This window comes from Apium graveolens, chromosome 6 (assembly GCF_009905375.1).
Source record: "Apium graveolens cultivar Ventura chromosome 6, ASM990537v1, whole genome shotgun sequence".
NCBI lineage: Eukaryota > Viridiplantae > Streptophyta > Magnoliopsida > Apiales > Apiaceae > Apium > Apium graveolens.
Window position 1 is genome coordinate 295,255,443 of NC_133652.1, and position 20,515 is coordinate 295,275,957.

General features: G+C 33.2%; 1 protein-coding gene, 1 long non-coding RNA gene and 1 pseudogene across 11 annotated transcripts; 1 reads left to right on the forward strand and 2 right to left on the reverse strand.

The window, feature by feature from the left end:
* Positions 1-474: 474 nt before the first annotated feature.
* Positions 475-11,726, forward strand: LOC141668385 (cullin-associated NEDD8-dissociated protein 1-like). 10 transcript variants are annotated; one of them, XM_074475254.1, is made up of 14 exons: positions 481-916; positions 4,584-4,756; positions 5,927-6,156; positions 6,246-6,323; positions 8,259-8,309; positions 8,389-8,468; positions 8,985-9,072; positions 9,149-9,250; positions 9,349-9,447; positions 10,241-10,351; positions 10,434-10,517; positions 10,589-10,730; positions 10,838-10,930; positions 11,282-11,721. In XM_074475254.1, the coding sequence occupies exons 3-14, from the start codon at positions 6,007-6,009 to the stop codon at positions 11,284-11,286; spliced, it is 1,083 nt and encodes a 360-aa protein (XP_074331355.1). In that variant the 5' UTR covers positions 481-916; positions 4,584-4,756; positions 5,927-6,006; the 3' UTR covers positions 11,287-11,721. The 10 variants fall into 10 exon arrangements, with proteins under 10 accessions (XP_074331358.1, XP_074331361.1, XP_074331357.1 ...); XM_074475259.1 differs by having other exon boundaries at positions 482-916; positions 6,021-6,156; positions 11,282-11,723; XM_074475255.1 differs by having other exon boundaries at positions 482-916; positions 5,992-6,156; positions 11,282-11,722.
* LOC141666261 (uncharacterized) lies at positions 923-3,938 on the reverse strand (annotated as a pseudogene).
* Positions 11,727-15,217: 3,491 nt separating the features above from the next.
* LOC141668387 (uncharacterized) lies at positions 15,218-18,165 on the reverse strand. Its single transcript, XR_012553045.1, has 5 exons — positions 17,966-18,165; positions 17,164-17,483; positions 15,763-15,832; positions 15,579-15,678; positions 15,218-15,474 (listed from the first exon to the last, which is right to left on the reverse strand). It is a non-coding gene; the product is annotated as an uncharacterized LOC141668387 (long non-coding RNA).
* Between the last annotated feature and the right edge of the window lie 2,350 nt (positions 18,166-20,515).

Below are 20,515 nucleotides of genomic sequence, written 5' to 3' on the forward strand. Positions count from 1 at the left end.
ACTTTATAAAGGGTTAAGTTATATGGAGACCACTTTATAAAGGGTTAAGTTATATGGAGACCACTTTTTTTTGGAGACCTTGGAGACCACTTGTGTTCTGCAAGTTAAATATTGCATAAAAAATTGCAAAACATATTATTTGTGAATTGTGCTTTACAAAGATCTTTATTTTATTCAAAATCTTGAATATCATATATGTACTGAATGTAAAACATTACAAAAATACTTTATTCTGCAAAACATGTTAAGTTTGCAGAACATTTGTTCAGCTTGCAGAACATACACATTCTACTTATTAAACTTAAATGATCTTCAATAATTTTAATGAATTAGTGATACTCGTAGAACATAGTTCACAAAATAATATATTTTATAGTGGTTTGATTGCAGAACATATGTGGTGAAGGTTTCCGATAAAAAAGTGATCTCCATAGAACTTTTCTCATTTTATAAAATTTTATTTTTTTAGTATTAAGAGCCCATCTCACTTTTGCAGACCGCTATATTAAAACGCCTTATTTGTCAATAAACAAACCGGGTCATAAATAAAACCACACAAATGTCCCCTCTGAAACCGCCGAACCAGGACGGCCCCGACGATATCGCCGCTGTGCTCCAGCCAGACCGTTCGAGTTCGACGACGATTACGCCTTCTGTGTCCAACTACTGGAAGCCATGGCCGCTTCTCTCACTTTCCGGCCTTCATCTTCAACTCAATCTCCGCTAAACGCCGTCGTTTGGAACGCTTGTACCTGTTAACCATCCCTAGGTCTCGAACACGAGATTTTCGACCCTGATTTCTTAAATCCCTTAAACACAAATGGGTTAATTAGCCCACCTCCCTTTCTAATTCCAAGTAATGGGGAAACCCAAGTCTTCATCCAAGAAGCAACCTAAGCACGGTATCGATTTCAAGGTTAGCCCCCCTCCCTTATATATACATATTTGTACTTATATTCCAGTTTTACAATCAATTTACATTGTTTTTAGTTTAATATCTAAAAACATTTAATTCTTTTAAGGATGTTAAATTTGAAGACAAAAGAACAAGACACACAAATATTTCCGATAACCACTCTATTTATTTCTGATATGTTTTTCCAACAGTTCATTCATATTACAATGCAAAGGAGCAATCTATTTATAGTCACAAAGAGAAACAACTCCTGACCTTTCACCTACAGAGAAAAACTCTTGGACTTTCATATTTTTATTAACTTCTAAATTTAAGACCCACTTAAAATAACATTTAACGTTTATTCAACAAAATTCCCCCATAAACTTAAATACTTCTTCCATCTATCATGCCAATCATCTTCTTGTATTTGTAATATCCGCAACCTGATCATGACTTGCTATATGCACCAATTCCACACTTCCTGTGTTCACATGATCGCGAATAAAATGAAAACGAACGTCAATATGTTTGCTTCTTTCATGGTTTACAGGGTTCTTTGCCAACTCAATAGCTGATTTATTGTCAACTCGAATCACAGTAGCACCTTGTTGCTTTAGCGCCATCTTGCTTAACAAATTTCTAAGCCATATTGCATGACATACACACCACGATGCTGCCACATCTTCAGCTTCACACGTTGAAAGTGTTACGATAGGTTGCTTCTTTGAAGTCCAAGTAAAAGTTGTGTTGCCCAGGAACCTGATGTACTTTTTCGATCGTCTATGTCTCCACACCAATCACTGCAGAGTAACCAATTAACTTGTTATTTTCTGCTTTCGAGTAGAACAACCCGAGTGACACTGTCCCTTGGATGTACCGTAGGACCCGTTTTAGCGCCTTCCAGTGTGAATAATACAGCTCCTCCATGAATCGACTTAAAATGCCGACACTTAATGAAAGGTCTGTCCTGGTGCATGTGAGATAGCGAAGGCTCCCTATTAGACTTCGATATATACTCGCATTAACACGTTTTCCTCCATCAAACTTTGAAAGTTTTACACCTGGTTCCATTGGCGTTGACACTGGGTTACATTTTGCCATCTTTTATTTTTTCAAAATCTCTTTTGCATATGTCTCCTGTGACACAAAAATACCTGTCTCTCCTTGTCTAACCTCCAACCCAAGGAAAAACTTCATCAAACCCAAATCTGTCATCTCAAATTCCCGTGTCATTGCGCCCTTAAACTCTTCTATCATCTCATTATTGTTACCCATGAAAATAAGGTCATCAACATAAAGAGCAACAAACATTACATCACCTCCACTCTTCTTTGTATAAAGGGCATGTTCATAGATACACTGCTTGAACCCATTTTTCTTAAAATATGCATCAATACGAGTATACCAAGCCCGTGGGGATTGCTTCAACCCGTAGAGCGCCTTTTTCAATTTTAGTACCTTCTTCTCGTCTCCGATTTTTATGTACCCGGGCGGTTGTTCTATGTAGACTTCCTTTTCAAGCATACCATTCAAAAATGCCGATTTGACATCCATTTGAAATATCGACCATTTAAATTGAGTTGCTATGGAAATGAGCAATCGAATTGTCTCCATTCTAACAACAGGAGCAAACACTTCGTCGTAATCAACTCCTGCCTTCTGCTTGTATCCTTTCGCAACAAGTTGCGCCTTGTACCGCTCTACCTCACCTTAAGCATTCAGCCTTTTCTTGAACACCCATTTCACACCAATGGTCTGTTTTCCTTCTGGCAATTCTACTAACTCCCATGTATTATTGCGGTCAATCGCTTTAATCTCCTCATCCATGGCAGTTTGCCACCTTTTGTCTCGCACTGCCTCTTCAAAACAAACATTTTCAGAATCTGATAAGAGACATATAAGGTGCGCCTCATTTGTTGATTCATACAAATCTTGTAAACTCCGCATTTTGGGTTGTCATGGCTCATCTTCATCATCACTAGTTTCAGAGTTTACTGGTATACTTGGCGCAAAACCTGTTGATTCTTCAACTTCGTTGGTAGCCTCTGTCAAATTATTTGAATCCCACTCACTTGCTTCATTTACTCGCACATCACGACTCACTGTCACTTTTTTGCTTGTTGGGTCAAGTAGCTTGTACCCTTTTGTTTTTTCATCATAACCAATAAAAATATACTTTTTGCTTTTGTCCTCCAGCTTCGTTCTTTGTTGATGCGGTATGTGTGCATATGCCACACTGCCGAACACTTTGAGATGAGAGACAGTTGGCTTTTTTCCATTCCAGGCCTCTTGTGGTGTTTGATCTTTTAACTTCGCATGGGGACATCGATTCTGTACATAGATGGCGCATTTCACTGCTTCTGCCCAGAATTCTTTTGGCATCTTTTTGCTCTTGAGCATTGAACGAACCATGTCGAGAATGGTCCTGTTCTTCCTCTCGGCCACACCGTTCTGTTGAGGAGTGTAAGGAGCGGTTAGAAATTTCCTAAGTTTGGAGCGGAGGACTTTATTTAAAGCATAAACATCTGCATGCCTCGCATCAGATACTCGCTGAAGCCGTACAAGCACAGGCTCTGCTTCTTTTTTCTTCTTTATATCATTTTCCTGGTGCTCAAGACGATAAAAGGGGTCTGACAACTTACCTTTCTCTTCATCCACTGGGAGTGCTAAGGTTTCAGCATCTTCGTGGTCATACTCCTCAATCTTCTGTTGTGCACGGCTAATAATTACATATTGGCAATTCTTTGGATCGGTCTGAATAACAATCTCATGTCTGCAGCATGCAGACTTCATGGTGAAACTAGCTCGATATCTTTGTGGAATGATAATTTCCAACTTGCTTTTTCTCTGCATTGAACCTTACACCCTTAGCAATCATGGAATTGCACCCACCACACCAGATTTTGTAAGGCATCTCAAACCTTATAATCAAAATACCCTGGTCTAATTTCCTGGCTCTCTCCCTCAAGGCATGTTGACCATTGAACTTGTTCAGAGACCCTGTAAACCATGAAAGAAGCAAACATATTGACGTTGGTTTTCATTTTATTCGCGATAATGTGAACAAAGGAAGTGTGGAATTGGTGCATGTAGCAAGTCAGGATCAGGTTGCGGATATTTTCACAAAACCGCTACCGAAGATACTTCTCGACAAATACAAGAAAATGATTGGCATGATAGATGGAAGAAGTATTTAAGTTTATGGGGGAGTTTTGTTGAATAAACGTTAAATGTTATTTTAAGTGGGTCTTAAATTTAGAAGTTAATAAAAATATGACCTTTCACCTACAGAGAAAAACTCTTGGCCTTTCATATTTTTATTAACTTCTAAATTTAAGACCCACTTAAAATAACATTTAACATTTATTCAACAAAATTGTGTTGTTTATCTGTATTGTCAGTATTGTCATTTATGGTCCATACGTGAGTCTAGTTGAGAGCTATGAACTTGTTAGTTTTTTTAATAACATTATTAAAACACAGAAGTGATATAAATTTGCATGAGTTTCAAAGGTTTTAGAAGATAACTGAAGTTAATTTATAGAGCTTAAGAAGCTTATGTGCTTTATAAGCCTCCGGTGCACGTTTATTTGCACTACTTCTCAGTCTCCTGGCTCGAATCAATACTCTTCTTTCTGAAATTGCATCACTTGTGCTTGTTCTTGAACTACTGCTGGGACTGCAGCTTCTACTCCTCTGGCTCGAGCTACAGCTGTATCTCGGAGACAACGATGAAAACTCAGAGCCGTCTTTGATGCTTCCCCTGGTTCGATTACCCTACAAAATCTAAATTCCAAATCATGATCATCTGGAGAAATGTATTTGAGAAGTATAACCTAATTTTATCTTGGAGATTGGGTAAATGTTTGATGTATTTGTAATTGATTTTGCACTCGTTAACAATTTATCTCCGAGTTCTTTTATCTATTAAGTGTATTGGTTGTTTTGAAGGCTGATTTCGGGCTGATTTAGTATATGATTCAAATGAAATGGTCAAATCATCTGCAATACCAAGATATTGTCTAAACTATGCTGAAGCTACGAAGATATGACATTTTGCTTTGCTTTGGTTTTGTAACTAAAAGAAATTTGCTTTTGTTTTTCTATATTTATTCCCTGTTGAATTTTCTTTGCAATAATTTTTGTCAACTAGCTTGACATCTCTAATTTTTCTAAAATGAGTAGTAATCTTGTGGCTGAAAATTTCAATTTATTACTTATCAATTATCATCAGTAACAACTATGAGAATGATGAGTCAAAAATAGAAAGCATCGTGGATGTTTCTCTTCCGTTAGTCAAGCTAGTATATTTTAGTACACGTTCCTGAGCAAAGTTAGTTGATACAGAAAGTCTACAGTTTCCCACGTCTATAAATAAAAAACTCTCACTGAGCTTCTCAACACCATACCAACCTATTAAGGTATCATCAGATGTTCACTCATATATACACCATATACTTCTCTCTACTTAACTATATATGTTACTAATTAGTTAATTAGGAATAATAATGGTGTTTACAAGCTAGGATGTTGATTAGTTAGTACACTGGAGGAGCAGAGGGTGATATATCAGGCAGGGTGAAGTACTGGGGTGAGTGGTTTCCATGATTTCCTTGTCAAGTGAGTAGTCTTAGCACTTCCACCTTTGTTGCGTTGTCTGTTCGACCATTAACTTTTATCCGGTACTATATACGTGTATGTTCTATATGTCTATCTAAGTACATGTCTATATTATTACAAATCTGTACATACACCAACATGCTACACCAATTAAGTATCTCATCAGTAGAACATCTGATATGGATCCTCTGATCTATATCATGTATTTGATTTAGGGTTCAACGATCGAGTCTCTGGGTATTAGTACTTTTTGCAATTAATTATCTTTCATGAGAAAAGAATATCATGTGCACTTTACTTATTTTATACCGGTATATGTATATTAACTTATTTTAGTTGTCACATTGACATTTTATTTTGAGTTATAAAATTGGTGACATTCCATTATGTAAAACCTATATTGTGCAGCTCTAGTATATGTCACGTGTATAATCATTTTAGATTTGTGAAGTTTGGCGCGGTTTTTGATTTAGTAATTTGAAGAAAAGATGCACAAATGCAGCCCTCCTTTTAAAGATCAGAATGCGCATGTTGCTTCTGTTAAAAATATTCTTGGAAGTCATGCTAGTTATTTAATGTCTGGGAAAGAACTTTCCAAGATTGTTGCATTTGTGAAAGGCACCCAGTTTGATCTATTGGTAAGTGGGTTTGGCAGTTTTCTGTCGATTCATGTCTTGTCTCTTCTAACAATAATTTTTCTTAAGGTGGCAATGAAAATTTATTGCAGGAGTTCCTTCAGCGAGAACGATATGGAAGTGCTCATTTGGATAATTTTGCTTCAGGACGTGAATTAATTGGTCAGAAGGTAGTGACATCTGCAATCTTTTTTATGACAGAAGTCCAGCATGTCCCGATTCTGTTTTTTAACTTGTTTAATTGTGTGTTGTTTTGGGATGCCATGCATTTGACATGGACAAACCTACGACTGTATATATGTAAAAATTTGTAATTGTTGTTGGGCTATCTTGATTCGCGGACCCTTAATATGCATAGTAGTGATTTTGCTTACTTTCTTTGGCTTTTGGCCTATCAATTCCCTTCTTTATTCATAGGAGCTGTCTCCTTTTCCTATACCATAACATTAATTGCTTATGACTATCGATCCATTTTTAGACATTTTTATTTATTTTTCGAACTTTTATTCCTTTTGCCCTATATGAGTTCATTTATTAGTGTTGGAAATTTCATGGTTAATGAGCCTATTATAGATATTTTTGTGATTTTTATTCCTTCAGTCTTCACTGCAACAGTCTCCACTTCCTGTTAACAAGAGATATAGAATTGAATAAGATCAGACAACAAATATCTTCTAGGCACAACCAGATCGTTTTCCTTAAGGCTTAATTTGTCCCCGCTAACTACTGCAACAAGATTCTGGCGAAAATCCTTTAATTCGTCCCTTTTCTCTTAAAAGGTTTGTTTTCTGGATAATTTGTTGACAACATCAAATATAGAAATTAACTTGTATGATTGATTCATGCATATATAATATATACCATGTTTATGTAACTTGTTTTTTTTTGCTAATTATAGGGATCACATCATAATGATCTGGATGACGATTTTGGAAGAATTTATCATGTCTATATTTGTACATTGTACTTTTCATTAGATGAAAATGGAATATGTGATGGTCGTTTTAGTATTTTTTTTAAAATGATGTAAACAATATTTGGATTTGTATTCGAGTTGATTTTTTGGATTTGAGCAAATGTTTATATATATTGTGAATATGTTTATATCTTTTGTATTGTTATGATTGTATGCGTGGTAAAGTAGGGTAAAAAATGAAATTACAGTTGTATCCATTTTGTGTTGAGTTTGTGATTGCATTAGATTTTGACAAATTTAGAATTTAAATTGGAAGCCGTGAATGGCTGGAAACTGAAAAATCAGAATTTGACTACTCTGTAATTACAAACTTACGACGGTTGTTCATCACATATTTCGTCGTAAGTTGGCCCCAACTCCCAAAATATGACATTTTTTGTGTCGGAAGTTACTAATTTACGACGTATAGTTGCGTCGTTAATTTATGTTTTGTTTTATCAAAGGTGGGCTCCACATCCCTAACTTGCGACGTTTTTCTTAACTTTTTGACCAAATGAATACTTATGACGAAATGGTTACCTATGACGAAATATGTACTTGTGACAAAATTGGAACTTGCGACATAATTGATACTTATGACGAAATGATTACTTGTGATGAAAATCTGAACTTAAGACTTGAGGAAAAACGTCGAATATTTTCCGTCAATTGGGCCAATTGCGACGAATTGTAGTGTAAAAATTCCGTCGCAAATGGGCAAATTTCTTGTAGTGGATGTGGATGTTTGCTGGAAAGTCCGGAGGGCTGCTGCCAAATATTTAGCAGCTTTAACTATTTCTAGTCCTGAGATGCTCCCAAAGCTGTTTGTGGAGGTAATGTCAATTGTTAGATGGCTTCAAACTCCGGTGTGCTAAAAGTGTTATTTTTCATTTTATTTTTGAGTTTGTAGAAGCTGTTGTTGATGTTTAACTCATTAGTCGATAATTTTGCCTTAGACATTTTACAAAGTAATAAATCTTAATAGGTACATGAAAAACATGTGCAAGTTGCAAGAGGGTTGTAATAACATAGAAAAGAAAACAGAGGTATATGAAAGTACAAAGAAAGGGCATGCAAGTTTGTACTTGCTGTGTTTCCAACAAAAGAAAAGTAAGTCACCCTAAATGGTTATGAACTACTGTACTTGCAGGCTTGCCCGAAATTGATGGAAAGATTCGGAGAAAGAGAAGAAGTTGTTAAGGTTAGGACCGAGAAACTGTATGTTTTATCCTCTTTTCTCGAATGCTAGCTGATCTAATTCTCAAATCTTCCTAATATAGATGGATGTGTTCAATACTTTTATTGAGCTACTACGCCAGACAGGAAATGCCAGGAAGGGGCAGAATGAAGATGGGCCCAGGTAAATTTGCACTGTATTTATATATTTCTGATCATTTGCCTTATCATCTTAAAATACTTTCAAAATCCGATTATGTGTAAAAGGTAAATACATATCAGTGTGTGTTAAAACCTGTAGATACATATCGGTGAGTGTTAAACTCAAGAAGTTTTTTGGGAAAATATTTTATGTATGGTTATGCTAATTTAGAGTTATATACATAATATGGTTATCACATATTTGAGAGCTGGTTATAAGTGGTTTTGGAACCAATCCAAACCTTTTTAAAATTTTTGATTTTCAGTTGAATCATATTATTTATTTTGGTTTTGTTTTGTCAGTTATATAGTTTTCTGTCCATATCGCCAGGTCTGATGCAAATGTATTGACTGATTAACGATTTCTTGCTCCACCTTAGCGGGTCTATCTAGCATCTCTCAAGAAGTTTCTTGTCCTTCATTCCTTGAGAAAATAATATACTTACTTAAGGTATATGAATATGATTGCTTATTGAATTTTTTGTCTCTATTTGTCCAGCAGTCCCATATGTTTACTGAAACAAGAAGTACCAAAGATTGTTAAATTGGTTCAGAGGCAGCTGCGAGGGATATCTGTCAACACAAAGGTCGAAACCTTCGGAAATCTTAGTTCTCTAATTTTCAATAATTATCAGGGTTTCAACATGCCTTAAATTTCTGCAGGTTGCCGCACTTTCACTTTTGAAAGAACTTGCGGTTGTCTTGCCGGAATGCATGGCAGACAATTTTAAAATTCTCCTTCCAGAGATACAAAATGCCTTGTGTGTAAGTATTATTCCACGTTTTACTAATCTACCTTCAGCTTGCAAATTTTTATATTATCCAACTTCTTAGCTTGTTATTTTTTCTGTTATCTTTACCAGGACAAGTCCTCTACCTCAGCTTTGAAGCTTGAGGCTCTTATATTGACAAGATTAGTGTTAGCTTCAAATTCTCCTACCGTGTTTTACACTTACATTGAGGTAATTTTAAACGTTTCCTAATTGTGTTTATGATTTCTTAAGAATTAAGATTGAATTTAAGTGCAAATTGCGGAATATCTTATTTTATATTAAGTAACTTTTACAGGAAAGCCCTTACACAACATCTTATATTAAGTGTTAGAATATTAATATAAGTTACTAAAAGTAACCCCCTTCTCCCGAAAAGCTTTCAAACTATTTGCGATAATTTTCTCACGAGTCATGTTATAAGTCATAAATAACCTATAGTTGGATTAAAATCAATTATTTAGTAACACCCAATTCCTGTAATTTCGTGCCATTAGTTTTGATACAAGGAAAGGTTAGGACTAGAAATTTCTGAAACTTGTCATCTTTATCAATTATCTGGGGGAACTTGTCAGTTATGCTGCATTTTTTTCCATTTCTATCATTTAATGCAAGAATTACATTTATAGAATGAAGGTTACGTCATAAATTCCTGCAATATTATGCATTTAATCAGGGTGGGCCCTAAAGATTTGGACCCCCAGGTCAACTTATAAAATGATGCACTTTTTTAAGTAAATTTATATTTTTATTGTAATTATAAAGCTGGTTGTCCACACTAAATAAAATGATGTGATAATGTCACAGTCACATAGAACATGCATGCATAATCATCTTCTAAAGCTAAGCTAATCTAATGTCAAGATCATATCTCTTCATCAATTATACATAAAAGAAACACGTTACTGCAGTGACGTGTTTGTCCTAGCTGTTGTGCTTGGTCAGATATTTTCCCTTCCTCCTTTCATCTTCTTTTCTGTTACAGGATATTTCTCGTCCTATTTTATTAGCTGTCCGTGACAGTTATTACAAAGTTACCGCTGAAGCATTAAGAGTATGTGATGAGATTGTTCGTGTTGTCCGTCCAAAGACCCAGGTCCAATTCCTCACCTTGTTCTTAGTTATGTGTGATATTATGGTGCAAATTCTAAAATGTAAGGAACTCGTTCTCTGTTCAGGGGTACAATTTTGATTACAAGCCATGTATTTATCCAATCTATAATGCAATCATGGAATGTTTAGTAAATCAAGATCAGTATCAGGTTAGTTAATTCTCTAGCCGTACCTTTGTAGAAGGTCATTGTGCAATTTTTTTTACCGTGTCTTTTTTCAGGAGGTCAAAGAATGTGCTATTTCCAGCATAGGTTTTGTTGTTTGTACATTTGGTGATAATCTTGGAGCAGAATTACCTGCCTGCCTGACTATTCTTGCAAATCGGATGGGAAATGAGATAACTCGACTTGCAGCCGTAAAAGGTGCATAATTTAAATTTTAGTCGTAACATGCATAACTAAATATATATGTTTATATCTCATGTTGTTTCTCTTGAGTTTAATTTTTAAATATCTGGTTTATTTTCCAGGCCTTCTCACTTATTGCTGCTTCTCCAATGCACCTAGACCTATCCTGTGTCCTAGAGCATGTTATCGCAGATCTGACTGCATTTTTAAGAAAGGTACAAGAAGCTAGAAGCTAGCAATGTCTAATAAACTTATATTGTTATTATTACTATCTAGTACCCCTCTCTCTCTGGCCCATTGTCAGGCATTTGACTTTTTTCACTTATCTTTAGCAGTTTTGAAAATATAGTTAGATTTCACATTTTTCATCTTTTTTTCTGAATTAAAATTTTAAAACATATTAATTTAGCAAAAGAAAAAAAAATATACATTCAAAACATATTGATATGTGTGAAAATGTCAAATTCCCTATATTTTGGATCAATGGGATAGTACAAATTTCTCTTTTCTTTATTTATGTTTTTTCAATGAAGTTGTTGATGTGGTTTGTATCTTGTTCAATATAGGATAATCAAGCATTGAGAGATGCAACAATTAAAACACTTGATACACTAGTTAAGGGTTACGGTGCTACTCCTCAAGTACTGAAGATTACACCACCAGGAAGGCCTCAGAAAAAGAGATCAAATAAAAATGATATGGTGGAAGAAAATGTGGCAGTCAAAGAGCAGAGGTGTGTTAGGAATTCTTCCAACTCGGCAAATGGTCCAGGAGAGCTGCGACGTTCAGCTAGGGTTAGAACTCCAAATCCCAAGTACCAGTCCTAGAGCAATGTATATTTCGTTTATATATGAAATAATTATTACTAGCCTGTAACCCCTGCTATGCACGGGCTACCTAATCAGGGTTAAATGGTTTATTTTTTATATATTTAATTTTTTTTATTTCAATTTATTTTTCAACTATAATGGCCTTTTGTGTTCTTTGTAATTGAAAATTAATTTGTTTTATTCTATCTTAAGAGATTCAAAAATTTAATAACAAAACTTTTTATTTTCTTAAAATCTTTAGTTTTTTCGTGGTAAAAACTCCATTTAATAATTTTTATAGTTGTTATAATCTTATAGAAGGCATATATATTCTCAAGATGAGTTTACTGAATTTGAATTTATTTTTCATTTTCCCTTTAATGGGTATAGTTGTACAATTTATATATCCCCACTTAATTAGCAAGTGTACTCCTTATTTTTTATGAACAACAACTCCGACAAATTAAATATAAGAAATATAGTGAAGAGGTTGATAATAGTAACTTAATTCAATTATTATATATTAATTAATAACATGCGAAATATATGGAGGGTTTCTGCTAAGATTTGCATTTGTAGAGTTTTATCTATGATGGGAGTGTGCAAGTGTTAGTAGTTATGTAGGATATGTAATAATTGAATTTTTATATATTAATTAATAACCTGCGAAATATATGGAGGGTTTGTGCTAAGACTTGCATTAGTAGAGTTTTGGCTATGATTGGAGCGATGGGAGTGATGGGAGTGTGCAAGTGTTGGTAGTTATGTATGATATGTAATTTTACCTTTAATTATATGGAATTAACGTGTTTCTAAATTAATTATATGTATATTTTTATTTTTATGGAAAGTGTTAATAATTTTTTTTGGAACGTGTTAACCAACCAACCAAATTATCCTATGTTTTGCTTATAATAGTATAGTATAGATAGATAGATTAGCAGTAGATAGTTTAATTTTAAGAGCATGAACTAACAACCTAAATTGTTATTGCTAGTGATAATTTTCTTCTTCATTTACTTATCACTTTTTCTGTGAAGTTGTTGATGGGGTTTCTGTCTTCTCGATTATAGGATAATCAAGCACTCATAAGAGAGGTAACAATTAAAACATTTAATACACTAGTTTAGGGGTCATGGTGTTAAAAATGGTTAGGTTTGTTGGAAGCGTAATGGACTAAAACACTTTGTTTATATTTATATATTTATATAATAGAAAAATACAGGACTACTAAATATTTTTAAAATACAACATTTCTTTGGTACACACAAGTCTACGGCCTTTTCTTTTTTGCTCAAGGAGTTTCAGCTCTCTACAATTCTCACTGCTATTTCTCATTTGATATATTACTCAATACATGTTATTAAATAGAGGGTGCTTTATTTATAGCCTTAAAAACTTACACTTTACATCATGCCTTACATCTCAACATAACTAATACTACACCTATAATATAGACTATTTGATCAGCAAGAATTGTATCTTCTAGTATGACCAGATTATCATGCAGGCTCCATACCACTACTTTTATAGGATAATTAATTAACAACCATGTTCCAACTTTGTATTTCCACTTATGTTCTGAAATTGTAGAGCTGCACTGATTCTTTCTCATTGATTTTCTTCAAGTGGTTCATGCATGCACCTTCAACCCCATAGTTGTATTACTATTAATGTGATTCTTATTTTTTTCCATTGATGTTAATTCAAACGATTAATTATATTAAAAATGAATCTAGAAGAGTTTCAAATTCTAACAGTCGTCCCCCTCAAACTCGACTTCTCTGAGCTTATTTTTTATTTTGTAAAACATCTCCGGATTCAATGACTTTGTAAATATATCCACTAAATTATCTTCCGTCCTGCAATATACCAACTCCACAATTTTATCGTTCACTTGCTCTCGAATAAAATAATATTTAATATTGATGTGCTTACTTCGACTTTGTGACACCAGTTTTTCGCAAGTGAATGGGCAAATATGTTGTCTACGTATATTTTAATCGGATTTTTCTTTGCAATATTTAACTTGCTCAATATGTAGCTTAGGCGCAGGGCCTGACTGCATTTTTAAGAAAGGTACAAGAAGCTAGAAGCTAGCAATGTTTAATAAATTTATATTGTTATTATTACTATCTAGTACCCCCCTCTCTCTGGCCCATTGGGCAGGTTGGTTTTGAAAGAACTTGCGGTTGTCTTGCCGGACTCCGTGGCAGACAATTTTAAAATTCTCCTTCCAGAGATACAAAATGCCTTGTGTGTAAGTATTATTCTACGTTTTACTAATCTACCTTCAGCTTGCAAATTTTATAATATCCAACTTCTTAGCTTGTTATATTTGGGACTCTTTATCTTCTTGGGTAGATATTTTTTGTGTTATCTTTTACCGGACAAGTCCTCTACATCAGATTTGAAGCTTGAGGCTCTTATCTTGACAAGATTAATGTTAGCTTCAAATTTTCTTACCGTGTTTTGCCCTTACATTGAGGTAAATTTAAATTTTTCCTTATTATGTTTATGATTACTTAAAAATTAAGTTTGGATTCAATTTCAAATTGTAAACTATCTTATTCTCAAACTTATGTGCCTTCCCATGAATATCTTATATTAAATAACTGTTAGACGAGCCTTTTCGGGATCTTATATTAAGTGTTTGATTATTAATATAAAATACTAGAAGTAATGTCCTTCCCCCAAAAAGTTTTCAAACTTATGTGCCATAATTTTCCCACAAGTTAGGTTATAATTCATGAATTATCTGTAGTTGGATTAAAATTAGTTAATCATTAACACCCAATTCCTATAATTGCCTGCCATTATTTTTTATACAAGGCAAGGTTAGGACCATAAAATTTTGAAATTTGCCTTTAGTTATTAAGAGAATGATCTGGCGGATCTCATGCTAACATCATCTTATCTCAGGGAACATGTCATCATTTATGCTACATTTTTTTTTCCATTTCTAATGGTAAGAGTTACATTTATAGAATGAAGATTATATCCGCAATATTATACATGTAGTTAGGACCGGCCCTAAAAATTTGAGCATCCTAAGCGAACTTAAAAAATGATGCCTTTTTTGTAAATTTATATTTTTATGCTAAATATAAAGCTGGTTGTCCCAACTGAATAAAATGATGTGATAATGTCACAGTCACATAGAACATGCATAATCTTCTTCCAAATCTAAGCTAATCTCATGTCAATATCATATATCACTACAACAAATCTGGCCATTTACGACGGTTTTTTTGAACTGAAATCGTCGTAATTGAGCCATTTACGACGGAAAAAAATCGTCGTTTTTGGTCGAGTATTAAGTTCGTTTTTTCGTCACAAGATAAAATTACGTCGCAAGTTAGAAAGGAGGGGCCCACATTCTCAATAAAATAATAAATCTATTTACGACGAAATATTCCGTCGTAAGTTATCAACATACGACGAATAATAATGTCGTATGTTAGTTACTTACGACGAAGGAACGTCGTATGTTTAATTGTGAGACCCACCTTCGTTAAAATAAAACAGAAATTTACGACGCAACTATACGTCGTAAATTAGTAACTTACGACGGAATATGTGATGAACAACCGTCGTAAGTTTGTTTTTCCAAAATAGCCAAATTCTGATTTTTCAGTTTCCAGCCATTTTTTAAATTCAATACAATGCCAAACAAAAAGCAATCAAAACTAGTGGAAGAACTCATAATATTCTATAATTGGAATAATATTCAAATATCATAAAGTACAAAAAAAATACATAAAAACATTAAAAGTACAGCGAACAAAGTCGTATTAAATTGTACAATACATGACAAAACTTAAGTAGAAGCCACTAACTAAATCCAACAAAATATAATGTCCTTGAGCAATTGGTTGTACATTGTTGCACACAATTCTTTATGTTACCCTCTTCTGCATGTACTCAACTTCAGCAAACAAAAGCTCAGTCTGCATTATTATGAAGAATAATTGTAAGAGGAAAAATGATTACTACAAAAATGTTATTCGCTTATCATTATCGAGCAAGAATGAAATGTCATTGTAGACTATACCTTCTTGGAGCGGATTTTGTTAAGTCCTTTCTCAAGTTTGGTTTCCAGGTTTTTCAGATCCTTAACATTCAGAGAGTTTATGGCTTCACCCATCATGTTCCTGTAAAATGACTCAACTTAATTAATTAAGCAGATTATATGCATATTAGCCTAGGTATACATATTATTAATTAAAAAATGTCACCTGTTGTCCTATTGTCCTGCTGTATTTTGGTAATATCCCGACGTAATCTCGTGGCTTTTTGCTGGTAATACTGAGATTAATATCGTTCAATAAGAATTTGGCATTTCGAAACAAGTATAGTTAAGCTATGTGAGAATCAACGAGTGCTACTTCAGGTACTTGGTTCAGAATTCGATTTTCTCCATCCATAAACTTGCTAAATTTATTTAGTACTTCACTTTCGAAAGATACTTAATGTATTTTAAACAGGTAAATACTCTATTAAGTTACAACAATCTCAAAGCATGGGAAAACGAAGAGTACTAAATACATTCTAAACACAAATTGACTCTGTTGTTCGAAGCAAAATCATAAAAATTACAAGGAGAGAAAGCGATCAAATTTACAAAAGTTCAGATTCTGCCTAAATTATTTAAGCACCAATCAATATAGCAGTATAAATTCGATTAGACTCTAGAATATTTCACAAGGTTTCCGAAACATCTTGAATCATGCAAAACGGATACTCGAAACTCAACTTATGATTTTTCTCGTGAATCTATACATAAGTGAAACTAAAAATCTGGCATGCATTACTTTATAGTTCTACTTTTGATTTCCCTAGTTGCAAACTGAAGTAAAATTAATTACAGGCATAAAAATGAAGAGGATTAAATATGTTTGCAATCAGAAGGCCCTCGCTGTCAGCGAACTCATATCAAAATAGAGGACATAGAACATAAGACTCCAAGGGATTTACAATCTGTCCAGAATTTTTGACACAGGTTTTTGACATACAAAACACAGGAAATTGCACAGTATCAAAGTACCAGATTATAGGGTGTTTCAAGAGGTTTTCAGAACATGTTTAAACTCAGAAAATGGACACTCGAAACTCAAGTTATGAATTTTGGAATTTAGGCCATTAATCCTGAAATATCAAATTCTGCACTGCACTTGTAAGCATTAGAAATATGAACACTTCCAGGAATCCAAATCAATACAAGTTAAGGTATTTACTTAGTGAGCCAACAAGTACACCTAGTAAGACTTGGTCTCCTGGTAAGTAACACTAATTTGGTTGCACTTATTTCTCGATTTTCATTCAAACCTTGTGAGACTCTGTTTAATATACTTTCTTTTAATCTGACTACTTATTAGAGACTTCCTTAAGTTTACCAGAAATATAATAATACACACATGAGTCCCCAATTTATCTAGAAGGAGTTACAAAACAAAATACTGAAAAAGAAAAACCGTTCTATAAGATGACTCAATAATCTAAGCTACAAAAAAATATGATTGTGCAGTCCTTGTGCTTAAGTCACCACAAAAGCCATTTAACACAAGCTGAACTAAACAAGAGATAGAGTACAAAAATGACCAAAAAAGTTGCAAGAAAACCCACACAAAAAGTTGTACCTGAAGTACAGAGACAAAGTACTGGCCCTCCAGTTTCCCTGGCTCAGTTCCATCTACTTGGTATCTGCTTCTTTGCAAGAAATCAATGTCTGGTCTGGAACTTCAACAAAAACTTTCATCGATGTTTGTCTGCTTCCATAGCCGAATTGATTATTTTTCCTCAATCCTACACCACCCTGCAGCCCATGAGGCTGCCCATTCTTAGTCTGGTTGGATGTTGGGCTTGCTATCCATTTCTGGGCATCATCCCATTTTAAAGGTGCTGTTTTGGAAAAAGGTGCAAGACCCGCTCTTTGTAGTCCTCGCTCTGCCTTCTGAAACTAAGTAAAAATCAAAAACGAGATTTATAAATCGAAGATTATAACTGTACAAAGCTATCTAGATTTCATTTAAGCAACAATTTAACTAAGTAAGCTCTCGGCAAACTTCCCCCAAATTAGATAGAACCCTAGCTTTTTAATATGTCAAGAAACTCCACCAAACTTTGATTCTCCAGTTGATGCTAACAAGAACAAAACTCACATCCGCCACATTACAATCCACACATTACAATTAAGCAAACTAAGTGAAAAAATACCGTTAATGCAGCCATGCCGCCCCATTGGAAGCCATAAAAACTGCAGAACCTTTAAAATTGAAACCCATTTGAAAAGGAAAACCCTAGATCGAAAAACCCCAATTTCAAAATCCCCAAACCGTAAAAGTTCTAAATCAAAGAAGTCCCAAATTAAAGAAGCCCTAAATAGAAGAGAATGAAAGTCTCGTAACAAAGAGATAGAGGGGGGGAGAGAGAGAGAGAGACCTGAACGAGATAGGTACCGCCAGCGAGAGCAGCGGTGCCCCAAATAGCGGCGGATTGGACATCAGTGGGTCGGATTAGCTTGATGAGCCTGGATTTGGATGGTGATACACTGTATATTTTTTTTTGGTTTGCTAAGCTTTTAGTTTTGATGGAAACCCAAACCCTACAAATGAATTATTGTGATTTGCGATTGGGAATAATACCAGGCTATTTCAACTGATGGCTTTTAACATGGGTCGGGTTAACTTAGATGGGTCGGACCATTTTAGCATTTTGTATTTTTGGGTCTAATAATAAATTTTCATTTTTCACCCAAAAATAAATTGATTTTGTTCTTTTATCACTTTATCATATTTTTTTGTCTATTCTTCTATTTTTTTTTGCTAAGCTTTAGTTCGTCTTTGCAAAAAAAAAAAAAAGATTTATGTTTTTTTAGTCAAAGGCGGGGTATTTTCTTTGGAAAAAATCAGAAAAAGTGGTCCATTTGTCGGTTGAATCATTATAAAAATTATTCAAAAAAAGATATTAGGAAAAATTAGATGTTACTTTTTTAATATATAAATATTTTACAAATTATTAGGAAATAATTTTTTATTTAATTTCACGTTAAAATTTTAATATAAATATTAAACTTACGACGAAATGTTCAAATCGTCGTAATTTCAAATGATCTAACCATATGGATGTCAATAGATATATATATTAGTGATATAACCAAAATTTCATATGAAAATAATTTTATTTGGTTTGACATTTTAATAGTCAAACATCAGTTTGACGAGGACGGCTAACTAGTGTTTATTTCTGAATTTGTGGTTCAATTATTTTAAAAATATTTTTCATCGATCCAACCGGATGGATGTCAATATATATATATATATATATATATTAGTGATATAACCAAAATTTCATATCAAAATAATTTTATTTGGTTTGACATTTTAACAGTCAAACATCAGTTTGACTAGGACGGCTAACTAGTGTTTAGTTCTGAATTTGAGGTTTGATTATTTTAAAAATATTTTTCATCGATCCAACCGTATGGATGTCAATAGATATATATATATTAGTGATATAACCGAAATTTCATATCAAAATAATTTTATTTGGTTTGACATTTTAATAGTTAAGCATTTGCTTGACTCGTACAACTAACTAGTATTGAATCCTGAATTAGTCTTACGATTATTTCAAAAATATTTTTCAATGATCTAACCGTATGAATGTCAATAGATATATATTAGTGATATAACCAAAATTTCATATCAAAATATTTTTATTTGGTTTGACATTTTAACAGTCAAGCAACAGTTTATATAGTACAACTAACTAGTGTTTAATCTTGAATTAGTGTTTCGACTATTTTAAAAATATTTTTCAACAATCCAACCAGATGGATGTCAATAGATATATATATTAGTGATATAACCAAAATTTCATATCAAAATATTTTTATTTGGTTTGACATTTTAACAGTCAAGTAACAGTGTGAATAGTACAGCTAACTAGTGTTAAATCTTGAATTAGTGTTTCGACTATTTTAAAAATATTTTTCAACGATCCAACCGGATGGATGTTAATAGATATATATATATATATTAGTGATATAACCAAAATTTCATATTAAAATAATTTTATTTGATTTGACATTTTAACAGTCAAACATCAGTTTGACTAAGACGGCTAAATAGTGTTTAGTTCTGAATTTGTGGTTCGATTATTTTAAAATATTTTTAAACGATCTAACCGTATGGATGTCAATAGATATAAATATTGGTGATATAACCAAAATTTCATATCAAAATAATTTTATTTTGTTTGACATTTTAACAGTCAAACATCAGTTTGACTAGGACGGCTAACTAGTGTTTATTTCTGAATTTGTGGTTCGATTATTTTAAAAATATTTTTCATCGATCAAACCGGATGGATGTCAATAGATATACATATTAGTGATATAACCAAAATTTCAAATCAAAATAATTTTATTTGGTTTGACATTTTAACAGTCAAACATCAGTTTGATTAGGACAACTAACTAGTGTTTAGTTCTGAATTTGTGGTTTGATTATTTTAAAAATATTTTTCATCGATCCAACCGTATGGATGTCAATAGATATATATATTAGTGATATAAACGAAATTTCATATCAAAATAATTTTATTTGGTTTGACATTTTAACAGTCAAGCATTTGTTTGACTCATACATCTAACTAGTGTTGAATCCTGAATTAGTGTTACAATTATTTTAAAAATATTTTTCAACAATCTAACCGTATGGATATCAATAGATATATATATATTAATGATATAACCAAAATTTCATATCAAAATAGTTTTATTTGGTTTGACATTTTAAGAGTCAAACATCAGTTTGACTAGGACAACTAACTAGTTTTTAGTTCTGAATTTGTGGTTCGATTATTTTAAAAATATTTTTCATCGATTCAACCGTATGGATGACAATATATACATATATATATATTAGTGATATGATCAATGTTTTATATTAAATTATTTTAGCAAAAATTTAATTTTTTTCTGAAATG